General features: G+C 39.6%; 1 protein-coding gene across 27 annotated transcripts in view; it reads right to left on the bottom strand.

Moving 5' to 3' along the window:
* LOC149119716 (uncharacterized) overlaps positions 1-13,408 on the bottom strand; it is a 367,358-nt gene that overhangs the window by 221,879 nt on the left and 132,071 nt on the right. For 6 of the 27 annotated variants that reach the window (XR_016228236.1, XR_016228229.1, XR_016228238.1 and 3 more), the window contains one exon: positions 8,516-8,694. The exons of the other annotated variants lie outside the window; for them this stretch is intronic. Coding sequence is in view for 1 of the 6 variants with exons in the window: in XM_089324681.1 (XP_089180807.1) it covers positions 8,631-8,694 (64 nt within the window). In the remaining 5 variants the exon portion in view is untranslated. The remainder of the gene's footprint in view (positions 1-8,515; positions 8,695-13,408) is intronic. 27 annotated transcript variants of the gene reach the window in all.

Below are 13,408 nucleotides of genomic sequence, written 5' to 3' on the forward strand. Positions count from 1 at the left end.
GAGCATGTTGTGCTTCAGGGTCTCAACCCAAAACTGAGGGCTTCAATAGAAATTCTCTGCTTTGATTGGTCCTGACTTTCCATTCTATGCTCTAGCACCTAAACTTGTAAACTCTGCTCAACTTCTCAGCCTTGCATTTATACATTGGAAATTAACATTTTATTGAGAGAGAGAGAGAATGTCACTATTAGATTTCACTTTTCAGGCTTCTCTCCTCTTTCTAATCTTGAATCACCTAACCCTTCACAGTCAATGTCTTTAAATGGGTATTATTTATATTTTGTACAGCTTTCAAAATTGATTTATCCATTAGGCTTAGGAAACACCATGCCTAAGGCCCATAATACATTTGGGAGCCAATATGTATTATATATTTTAAGAATCAAAACAATAGCTACAAAAATTTAAATTTAACAAAGGATGTGAAAGATCTCTACAACAAATGTTACAAAATATTAAGGAAAGAAATAGAAGATACAACAAAAGGAAAAAGATTGGAAGAAATATCAAAAATATCCATATTACTTGAAGCAATTTATAGATTCATTGCAATCCTAATCAAAATATGAAGAACATTCTTCTAAGATCAAGAAAAATAATCCAAAAAATTCATACAGAAAAACAAGAGACCCTGAATAGCTAAAGCAATGTTAAACAAAAAAAATAAAGCCAGAGGCATCTCAATATCAGATTTCAAGACATACTACAGGGCAATTATAATTGAAACAGCCTGGTAATGACACAAAAATAGACATGTGGACCAATGGAACAGACTATAAACCACAGAAATTAATGCACACATCCACAACAAACTAATCTTTGGCAAACAAGCTAAAAATCACTCCCTAAAGAAAGGACGGACAGTGTCTTCAACAAATGGTATTGGAAATATTGTATCACTGCATGTGGAAACATAAAACAAGACCCCTTCCTAACACTTTTTATACAAAATTCAACTCAGAGTGGATCAAAGGTCTAAACCTAAGATCTGAAAGCATCAAATTGCGGAGAAAAACATAGGGGACATATTGCAATATATTGGCATAAACAAAACCTTCTTGGATAAGACCAGGAAGAACAGGCAATCAAAGCAAAAATAGACAAGTGGGATTACATCCAGCTAAGAAGCTTCTGCACAGCAAAGGAAACACTCAAAAAAGTGAAGAAGCAACCCACTGAATGGGAGAAAATAGAATTTAATCCAGGATATCTAAAGAGCTGAAGAAACTCAACAAGAAGGTAAACAATCCAGTTAAGAAATGGGTAAAGGACATGAACAGGTATTTCTCAAAAGATTAAATTCAAATGGCCAACTGATACATGGAAAATGCTCAGGATCACTAACATTCAAGGAAATGACAAAAACCACAATGAGGTTTCACCTCACCCCAGTTAGAATGGTCATCATCCAAAATTCAAAAAATAAAAAATCCTGGATGGGATGTACAGAAAGATACCCTACTATACTTTTGGTGGGAATGTAAAGTAGTACAACCATTATGAAAGAGTCTGGAGATGCCTCAGAAATCTGAAAATAGACCTACAGGATAACCTGTCATCCCACTCTTGAGAATATACCCAAAGGAAATGAGATCAGGATATGAAAGTGTTATCCATGAGCACGTTTATAGCAGCTCAATTCATAATAGCTAAGATACAGAATCAACCCAGATGTCTATCAACCCATAACAGAACAAAAAGTGGTGTATATACATGATGGAATACTACTCAGCCATCAAGAGGAATAACATCTTATATTTTGCAAGAAAATGGATACAACTGGAGACCAACATGATTAGTGAAATAAGACAGACCCAAAGTAGTAAGCATCATATGTTTCTCTGATTTGTGGTAGCTAATATAGAGTACCAAAGAAAAGTATATGAGCAGAATTGATATCTTGTAATTTGATTGTTTATAATCATTTCTGAGATCTTTGTTTAGAGGAGCATTGGGCCTGTGATTATGAAGTCAACGGTTTTTCTATTTACTACTCGAATTATTTATTTAGTGGAGGGTTAAGCCTGTGATTATAAAATGAACTGAAAGTATGTCACTATAAAACTTAAAAGAAAAAATAAGGAAGGAGGAGGGAGGGTGGGAATATGGGCAGGAGAGAGGGTAGGGTGTGAAGTATCACTAATACTCCTAAATCTGTGTATATGAAATGCATGAAATTCATTCACCTTATGTAAACAAAAAAATTTTAAAAAGAAGTTATGCTACTGAAAAAAAATTAAAAGAAATGAGGAGTGAAGGAAAGAGTGAGGAACGTATTGTTGTATTCTTGGAATGTACCTATGAAATTCATGAAATTCGTTCTCTACATATCAGTAAATTTCTTAAAGGTAAAAAACCCAAAAATTAACTTTTAGGTTGAAAATTTTAATATATAATGATATGTACATCTTTATACCAATGCATGCTCAAGCTGACTTGCCCCAAATGGTAGAGTTAGAAACATACCAGGGGACTCCAATTTAATCCCATCAAGGTGACATGTACCAATGCCATCTCACTAGTCCAAGTGATCAATTTCAGTTCACAATTGATCATAATGAAAGGACTAAGAGTCAAAGGGAGCACATAAACAAGTCTAGTACCTGCTAATACTAACTGTTAGAATAAATAAAGGGGAGAGTGATCCAACATGGGAAGCGAGATACTCAGCAGACTCATAGAATGGCAGATGTCCTAAACAGCACTCTGGCCTCAGAATCAGCCCTAAAGGCATTCCGATCTGGCTGAAAAGCCCATGAGAGTATTTCAGGCATGGAAAGCCAAGACACTCTGGCAAAAAAAAAAAAAAACCTAAATGAAATATCTCTGTGAGTGAGATCCCAGTGGAAAGAACAGGTCTTCAAAGAAGGAGGTACCTTTCTCTGAAGGGAGGAGAGAACCTCCACTTTGACTATGACCTTGTCTAAACAAGATAAGAGTCGGAGAACTCAAGGGGCTTCCATAGCCTTGGAAACTCATGACTGGTGCATAGGGAGATTACTGATGCCATAAACAGGAGTGTCAATTTGTAAAGTCAACAACAGGAGTCACTGTGCACTTACTCCTCATGTAGGATCTCTGTCCTTAATGTGCTGTACATTGAGGCTTAATGCTATAACGAGTACTCAAACAGTATATTTCGCTTTGTGTTTCTATGGGGGTGCAAACTGTTGAAATCTTTACTTAATGTATACTAAACTGATCTTCTGTTAAAAAAAAAAAAGAAGAAATTAGCAATTCCCAACTTGACTCTCGCTGGGATTAAACATGACAATAGGTCTGATCTGATTTCATCATCATTTAAAAAATCATCTATTATTTTTCACTTCATGTTTCTGTGTGGGAGCAAACTGTTGAAATCTTTACTTAATGTATGCTAAACTGATCTTCTGTATATAAAGAGAATCGAAAATGAATCCTCATGTGAATGGAAGGGGAGAGGGAGTGGGAAAGGGGAGGGATGCAGGTGGGAGGGACGTTATGGGGGGGAAACCATTGTAATCCATAAGCCGTACTTTGGAAAGTTATATTCATTAAATAAAAGTTTAAAAAAAGATTTTTATAGGAGGGGCCTTGAAGACAAAAGTGCCACAAGCCCACAGAAATTATAATGAACCCCTAAAAAGCCAGTAGTCTGGCTTTATTGAAAGTAGAGCTCTTCTGAGGACATTTCAAAGGCATTCATATTACTACACTCTCATCTCTACAACATTTTATAATTTGCAAAGCACTCTCTTGTTCACCATCTTATATGACACTTCCAAGAATCTGGTGAGCTAGATGAGGCAGGTATTAGTTTACTATTTTGACAGAATAATGAAACCAAAATACAGAGAATTTAAATGATTTTCTCAAGATCACACAACAAATTATTAGACTGAGGATCAGAACCCACACCTGGAGCTAGACAATATTCCACAAATGTGTTGTACAACATCATCATAGAGCCAGTAAATACTATGTGAATTATATGATGTGGTTATTATCAAGAATTATGAAAATACATCCTAAGGCCAATAAACATACTATTCTAGAAATTAGAAGATCTGAGTTCTAATATTTGCTCAGCACTAACTTACTGTGTGACCTTGAACAAGGAATGGAGTCACAGCTTTTGCCCTTCTCTCTGAAATAATGTACCTGGAGAGCTCAATCTAATAATTCTTTACTATTTCTATTTCTTTTTAATCCAATGAGCCTAAGGAGCCAACAATATTCATCCAGAAGTTTTTTAAAGTCTTTTAGAAATAAAATGACCAACTGTGACTCTTCGAATCAACATAAGCATCTTACCACATAATAGCCAAAAGTAACCAGTCTTCTTTGATGTCATGAACTAAAGCATATAGGGTAGAAAGAGCCCCTACAAATGTAACAAAACAATAGCAGATAAATGCCATTTCCCCTATTATCTGCAGGGTCTCAGAGACAAATCAATAAGTGTGGAGCCAAGTCCTTGTCCACATTGCCACTGCCTTTATTAATACTGCTTTTTCCATTTCATTAATATTGCAAAATACTAGCAAACAATTTGTGTTTAAACCTACTCTACTCCTTTTACAAAGAGATGCCAGTTTAAAAGCACAGAGTTATATTTGAATTCTGAATATCTGTATTCTAGAATATTCCTCTATAGCAAAGCCATTCTCTAGCTAGACCTGCGAGTTCTGACATAAGGAAGACAGAGAGTACACACATGCAAAGAGAACTCAGAAGTCGGGCTTTAATAGGTGCTGCCTAGGGTGACGATTGCATGCAGTCCCATTCGGACCCATGGATTTGCCCCACAGTCATGAGATGGGGGACATAACACTCTCCTGGGAGTTATGACGTCATAGTTTAGGGCCTGGTCTGCCACAGACAGACTTATTATGTAAATATACCAAAAGCATGTTCAGAGACTCCATGTTCCATTTGTATAAGGCGGAGGCTGGATAAATTATGTCTAAGACTCCCTTTAGCTCTACACATTTATAGTTCTGTCCTCCTTAAGTTTTGTAGTGTATGGGCTCTGGAAAACCTTTCCCAGCTTCCAAGTCACTAAAACGGCTCATACTCCATGTCCCTTGGCTTCACTCTCTGCTTCTGGATGACACCAGGATGCTAAAATTGTTTACACACAGGCCACCCAACATTTTGCCAGTTGTACTGCCCACATTGAGGGTTACAGGATTTTAAGAGGATGTACCGACAAATGAAGATCTCTGGGGGTGGCAGAGGGGGACTGGGACAACAGTGGATTAAGGAAGGAAAAACCTCATGACACGGGTTTCATTTTAAGCAATAGCCAAGCCACACAGCTTCCTTTCACACCAACCAAGCCTTGCTTTGTGAGGAGCGGAATGCTACTGGAGCATGTGTTGGCCTGTTTTCTGAAAACACATTTCTTTCCATGCTGATTGCCCTTTATCTTCTGTAAGGATCAGGCAGCATGGATGGCCCACTGCCATGGCGGGGAACTGTGGCAGTGCCCAGAATGGGGATGCTCAAGGTCCCCAACCTAAAGAATGCAGTAGGGGCTGAATGTAGGGCAAACTGCTGTGACAGTGCAGGAGGGGAAGGAAAAATGGGAAGGAGGAGAGAGAGGAGGAGGCAAGCAGAGGGCAAGAAGAAAAAAATGCTGTAGAGAAGTAGGAAAACAAGCTTTAACTGATTATCTTATTAAATTTAGCACCTCCTCATGTTAAAATTAAGGGATTTATTAAATGCAACTTTCTGAACCACAAAATTTATTATAAAGCATATTAGAAGTGTTTAAAAATTCAACAGGAAAATAACTCATTCATTCCTGGCACACAGTACTAAACCATGTATTATTTTAATTCAGATTTTAAACTGACTGCTACTGTCACTTTAGGTACCTGCCTGTTTTGAGTACTGGTGACAAGGTCTCTAGTGTTTTATGCAATATATATATATATATATATATATACACACACACACACACACACACTGCAAAACTATTCAATGGATATAGGTTCAATCAAGCAAGGGGAGGTTTTTATTTTCTTCTGAGGCCTCTGGCTGTGTATTAGTCCATTTTTCATTGCTACAATGAAATACTCAAGGTAGATTACTTTATAAAAAGAAGTTTATTTAGTTCAGTCTTGGAGGTTCAAGGATAGGACACCTGCACTGGCTCCGTTTTGTTGAGGACTCTATCAACTCCATCACTTCATGGGAAATGGCAATGATGGAAATACATTGAGACCATTAAAACATCTCACAAACAGGAAGCCAGAGAGGGCTGGGCGTGGCCAGGCTTGGGATTTTGTAAGAATCCTTGGTGGGGAGGGCACTGAGCACAGTTGTTAAGACAATGCTAGAAACATTGGCATCCCATGTTTTCAGAGTGCTTGGGTTCAAGTCCTGCCTCCACTCCCAATTCTAGTTTCCTGCTAATGTACACCCTGGAAAGCAATAGGTAATTGTTCAAGTGCTTAGGTGCCTGTCACTCACACAGGGGATCCAGAATGAATCCCACGCTCCTTTCTTCATACTAGCCCAGCCTCAGCTGTTGCAGGCATTTAAGGAGTGAATTACCAGAAGAAGAGCTCTCAATTTCTGTGTGCATGTGTTTTCCCGTTTCAAACAACAAAAAGATGTTTACCGTCTTGTGAGGACTACCAAGGAAGTCACACAAGATCAACTTTAATCCCTTTCCAGGGCAAGGTTCCCATGGCCTAACCACCTCCCAGTAGGTTCCACCTCCCAACATTACCACACTGAAAAGCTCATCCCAACACATGGACCTTTGCAGGACAAACCACATCCAAATTATAGAAGTCTGCTTCACAGCAGGTAGAGCCAATAATATAAGGGTTCATGTGTGGAAACCCAACTTGATTAGCTCAAAATTTCCAAATTTTCAGTTTTGTATCTGTTCAATTTATAACCTAATGTCTGTGGTAACTACCTAGCTAACACACTCCTTAATGCTACTCTGCTTCTAGATAATTCCAAGAACATTACTTCCACTGCATAACACTCTTCTGAATGAGCAACATAGTCTAATTAGAAAAGTACATGCTTTGCACAGAAGTGGACTTGAGATTGAATTTGGGCTTTGCAACAATTTCACTTGGGCAAGTGAGGGATGGCCGTTCATACCTTGCAGGGTTCTTGTAATCATTAATTGACACAAATATCCTAAGATAAAGTACGTGTTCAAACAACATTAGCTGTCATTATAACAACAGCATCTTAGCCCATTTTCTGCTGCTATAAAAAAAATTTAAACTGAGAATCTTATAAGTAGTATCAGTTTATTGAGCACATGATTCTGGAGGCTGGGGCATCCAAGGGCATGGCGCCAGCATCTGCCTAGCATCTGGTGAGGGCCTCGTTGTATCACAAGGCAGAGCATATCCAGTGGTGAGACAGAGCAAGCATGCAATCTCAGGTCTCTCATAGGGGCTCCAGGCTCATGACTTCACCCAATTGTCATTATCTCCTACAAATCTCATCTGCAAATACCATTAATGCATGAATTTTGAGATTAAATTTTCAACCAGTGAACATTTAGGGGACATATTCAAATCATATCAAATAAAAATACTGGAAATTCCCGCTAGTATTATCACAATTGTTCTGGTTATCCCCCTACCAGCCTGAAGTAGTTTATTCTTGTAGCCTGCAGCTAGGTCAGCCTCAAAGCCTCTGCCTCACTAGGTGAGGATTGCTAATTCCCAGATCCCCTTCCCTCCCACCTGCCTTGTCCTGCTACCCACTGTGTGCTCAACGTTTTTATTCTGACAGACAAGAAAGCAGCAAGCCAGCACTCACCAGCAGGGACAAGGGGCTAATGTCCCTACCAGCTGCACAGCACCTAACTCAAGGGAGAAAAGAAAAATGAGGGCACCAAATGTATAAATGGCCCCTGTCTGGACAGTTCATGAGAATTATCAATTAAGGACCAAGGATGCTTTGTGTGCTCATGTCTTCTTGGTTGTGGGAATGATGGTTGTGATGTAGCACGTCACCCTTAATCACTTCAGCCCATCAATTACTTGCAAGGGAGGGGAGGCAGTGTGGCTTGCTGCCAGGGAAAGCCTGTAATTGATGGTCACCTGGACAGCATAGATCAGGTCTTGCATTAAGTATGAGCAATTAAAAAAGAAAGTTCCAGTGGAAACAAGCAGGTGCTACATCAAGTTGGATTCCATCTCACATTTCAGGACCTGACCCCAGCCCTGCAGCTGGCAAGGCATTATTTGATATACTCATAGCCAAAGCCACCCTCACTTAGAAGATATTGGCAAACTATCCTCAGGCCTTCAGTGGAAAGGCTCCTGTTCTTACAATGTCTTGGGCACTAAGGTTTCACCTTTAGAAGGAGTTGCTGAGAAATATGAAAGTCTATATCTAAAAATGTCTCCTCACCAATTGCTCTAAAGCTCACACACCAGGAATGTTCAATAAACTCTTACCTTCACAATTGTCTATCCTAGGGCACTGAAGGCTCATGACCAGAGCCTCATAGCAAGCAACATAGTCTCAGAGTTCAATTCCCTACCTTGGCATACGTGCTCCATAAAATGGTATCCCTTGATACCTCCTGGTCCAACTGAGCCATCCTGCTGCCTCATAGTCAGCCTGTTCTATTTTCATCATTGCCACATCGTCTCTCCTCAGCCATGGGCCTTTTCCCACTCATTATTCACCAGTATGTGAAAAAGAGTACAGGATCTGAAACTGGCAACAGTAGCAATCACATTTTTTTCTTCTAGAGTTATTTTAGCATCTATCACATAGACCAGCATTTTTCCCTCGTGGGGCTAGGAGCTCCTTGAAGGCAGGAATGATGGTTTATAGTAGTATCCACTAAACATGGTCTGGGAAGTACTTCAGTGAATACAAAATTTCACATAAGCACTTCAAAGTGCCCAGGAGGGAGTGAGTACTCTATAAATGTTAGCTGCATCATCATCATTCTCATTTCTGGTCACATTCCCTGTACCTAGCACAGTGCCTGGCATGGTACAGGCATTAAATATGTATTTACAGGGTGAGAATCATTTAAATTCTAAGACCCTTGAGTCCATGTTTTAGAATTTGTAATATTTTTCAGATTTGAATAAGATAATGTGGGGCATATACTATAAATGTACCACCAGCAAGATTGGGACAGCATCTCATTAAAAAACAATCTATCTGTAATGAAACAAAGAAGCAGTCACTCCAAGTTGAATTAATCAAGAATATAAAAGGAGACAGGCATTTTGCCTAGCAGTTAAGACGCCAATTAAGACACTTACATCACATATTGCAGTGCCTGGGTGCAAATGCCAGCTCTGTCCTAGTCCCAGATTCCTGCTAATGCAGACCTCAGAGACAGCAATGATATCTCAAGTATTTGGTTCTCTGCCACCTATGTAGGACCCTGGATTTGGTTCCTAGATCCTGGCTCCAGCCTGACCCAGTCTCAGCTGTTGTGGACATTTTGGGGATTGAACCAATAGATCGATGAATCTCAGTCTCCCCCCTCCCTTCCTCCCTCTCTCTCCCTTTCTCTCTGTGTAACTCTTTCAAATAAATAAAAATTTTTATATTAAACTCCTGATATATCAGATAAGGACAGATTTCACTGTCAAATGAGCTGGAGTAACAAATTTACAAATAAAAAGCTCAATTTTTAGATCTAGAATCAAAGTTGTGGGTAGGAGATTGTTGGACTTGTATTGAATAAATAAGAACAGTCTTCAGCCTCAGCCCCTTTAATGGTAAGGAGATGTTACTATCATGTTCTAACACTTAGGGCAAGTTTGTCTTCTGTCTCTTACATCAGTCTGTTCTACTTAATATGACTGGTTTAATTCTGTAATTAATACACAGTTATTCTTAAGTGGTGAAAATTAACTGAAATGTGATCCCTGTTAAACATAAGAGTGGAAATAAGAGAGGGAAGAGATGTATAATTTGGGACATGCTCAAGCTGACTTGCCCCAAATGGTAGAGTTAGAAACATACCAGGGGATTCCAATTTAATCCCATCAAGGTTACATGTACCAATGCCATCTCACTATTCCAAGTGATCAATTTCAGTTCACAATTGATCATAATGAAAGGACTAAGAGTCAAAGGGAGCACATAAACAAGTCTAGTACCTGCTAACACTAACCGATAGAATAAATAAAGGGGAGAGTGATCCAACATGGGAAGTGAGATACTCAGCAGACTCATAGAATGGCAGATGTCCTAAATAGCACTCTGGCCTCAGAATCAACCCTAAAGGCATTCGGAGCTGGCTGAAAAGCCCATGAGAGTATTTCAGGCATGGAAAGCCAAGACACTCTGGCAAAAGATCTCTGTGAGTGAGATCCCAGTGGAAAGAACAGGTCATCAAAGAAGGAGGTACCTTTCTCTGAAGGGAGGAGAGAACCTCCACTTTGACTATGACCTTGTCTAAACAAGATAAGAATCGGAGAACTCAGAGGGCTTCCATAGCCTTGGAAACTCATGACTGGAGCATAGGGAGATTACTGATGCCATAGACAGGAGTGTCAATTGGTAAAGTTAACAACAGGAGTCACTGTGCACTTACTCCTCATGTAGGATCTCTGTCCTTAATGTGCTGTACACTGAGATTTAATGCTATAACGAGTACTCAAACAATATATTTCACTTTGTGTTTCTATGGGGGTGCAAACTGTTGAAATCTTTACTTAATGCATACTAAACTGATCTTCTGTAAAAAAAAAAAAAAGAAATTATCAATTCCCAACTTGACTCTCACTGGGATTAAACATGACAATAGTTCTGATCTGATTTCATCATCACTTAAAAAAATCATCTATTATTCTTCACTTTATGTTTCTGTGTGGGAGCAAACTGTTGAAATCCATACTTAATGTATACTAAGCTGATCTTCTGTATATTAAGATAATCGAAAATGAATCTTGATGTGAATGGAAGGGGAGAGGGAGTAGGAAAGGGGAGGGTTGTGGGTGGGAGGGACGGTATGGGGGGGGAAGCCATTGTAATCCATAAGTCGTACTTTGGAAATTTATATTCATTAAATAAAAGTTAAAAAAAATTCAACAGTGTACACTCTACAGTTATGGATGCTCCCTATTCAACATAACTTCCAAGGAAGGCAGCTCTCTTAATCCTTTGCTTAGCTTCAAATAGCACACAGCATTTTTAGAGCTGGAAATTCTGCTATTCGCTGGGCATAGCCCTTGGCAAGACTCTACCTCTCTCGATTGCAATCTCTCCTTCCATAAAATTAGGAAAGGATACATTTAGGATGTGTACAGCTCATAGTTACTGAGAACTCTCCAGAGTGATTAATGTCCCAATTTCCCAGATGAGAAAACTGAGGTTCAAAATGTTAGCTAATTTCAGCACTTTTCCTTCCTCACTTGAAAGATGCTTGGGACAAAGGAGGGAGAAACACCTAGGAACAACCCAAAGTGTTCACCAATAAGCTTGTAAAACCATGTGAAGCCAGAAACACTGTAACAAATTGCAAACTTGATGCCTATTCCCACCTACCTGCTAGCTTTTTATACCACAACAGCTTTAGCAAAGACAGAGTGTGAAGTTAGCAACTAAATGGGAAAAGTATGAGATGGAAGTATGAGGGACAAGCAAGGACCACTTGATTGTATAGATCAAGGTGCTATCTTTTATTCCCAGTTGAGAATGCAAATGATACCATCAACTACTCTTTGACAATATTTCTTAGCATTCAGAGTATAGGTGTGTGGTCTGAAGACAATTTAAACTGAACAAAAACTTGTGCTTCTTTGACTGATTCTGATATTGGATTCTTCCCCTCTCCCCCACCCCCACCCAACCCCCCAACAGTCTCTTCTATGAGTTCGCAGTGAACCAATCTGGTATATCTTGATGGTTGAATAAGCTCTTTGATTTTTGAATTATTTTGAGATTAACTGAATTTGAAATGTGGGCTGCCTGCAATGTCTTGCTGGCACAAAAAGATGAGCTTTGTTATTGACAGAGAAGACCTGCAAACGACATTTCTTATCATTATTCGCCCACACTGAACTCATGTTCCCTTCAGCCTGGCCCAGCTGCTTGGATGAGTGCTGGGAGGCCAGGTTCAAAAGTGCAATTTACAATCTTCTCTCTCAACTTCTCTGAACTGGCGCACGTCCCAGGGTGACTCTTCTGCCTAGGAGACCAGACACATATTTCTTGCCATAATCAACAAACATTGTCCATTATGTTAGAGTCTTTGAGAAATTGCATAATTTCCCAAATGAATAAAAGCTGTCAACCAAGAATCATATTATAGGTAAGTTGAATCAGAACATCACTGGAGCTGCTTCAAGTATTTGTGTAAGTCCTACAATCCTGTCCTTGGTCCCAAACAAAACCCAGCAATTTTGCAAAAGTCTTTAAGGTCTCAGTGTGTGCACTCCAAGGTGATCAAGTATTCTTTTGTTTTTTAGATTTATTATTTATTTGAAAGTCAGAGCTATACAGAGAGAGGAAGAGGCAGAGAGAGATAAAGAGAGGTCTTCTATCTGCTGGTTCACTCCCCAAGTGGCCACAATGGCCGGAGCTGCGTTAATCCGAAGTCAGGAGCCTGGAGCTTCTTCCAGGTTTCCCATGTGGGTGCAGGGGCCCAAGTACTTGGGCCATCTTCCACTGCTTTCCCAGGATATAGCAGAGAGCTGGATTGGAGTGGAGCAGCCAGGGCCCAAACTGGTGCCCATATGGGATGCTGGCACTGCAGGCAGCAGCTTTACCCACCATGCCATAGCACCAGCCTCTCAAGTATTCTTTTTTCAATCTCCTTAGTAACTCCTTCTTTCCATTCTTTCTCTTATGCACCCTTTTATCCCTCTATTTTTCTGAAAACCAGGGTTTTCTGTCTAGTTAAAATGATTACTTATTCAACCTTGTCACTGCTGCCAACCTATCATCTCTTCCCCATTATCACTTCTAGTTTTCATACTCTCCTTTTAAAAATTCCTTCTGAGTTAGCTTATCCTAGCCTACTCTTTCTTCCTTTGGACTTCCTTCCACTTATTTTCACTAACTCACCACCTTGCCTTCCCCTCAGCAGAAAACTCTTGGCCTATCCTTTAGACATGGGCTATAGCACAAAACATACAGAAGAACTCATGGGGTAGGCACAACAAGGAGTTGGTCCATTCAGCCACCTATTAAGGAATTCTGCGTTTTGCACAGAAAATAATTTTAAATGACTGTTTATGAATTGCCCCCACTTTTTGTAGTTCAATTATACAGGGTTCACCCTATGTACCAAGTGTTTGCAGGATCACCGGCCTAGAGAAACAAGTATGCTAAAAATAAAAAAGAGCAAAAGCCAAAGTACTTCACAAAGGCCCCTTTCGGAAACAAGCCAGCAATCAGTCAGGTAGCCATGAGCATGATGTCAAACAATTACAAACACAACCATCTCAAGGTCTAC

The sequence above is a fragment of the Oryctolagus cuniculus genome, chromosome X (assembly GCF_051225735.1).
Source record: "Oryctolagus cuniculus isolate XC-2025 breed Fujian yellow rabbit chromosome X, ASM5122573v1, whole genome shotgun sequence".
Lineage (NCBI taxonomy): Eukaryota > Metazoa > Chordata > Mammalia > Lagomorpha > Leporidae > Oryctolagus > Oryctolagus cuniculus.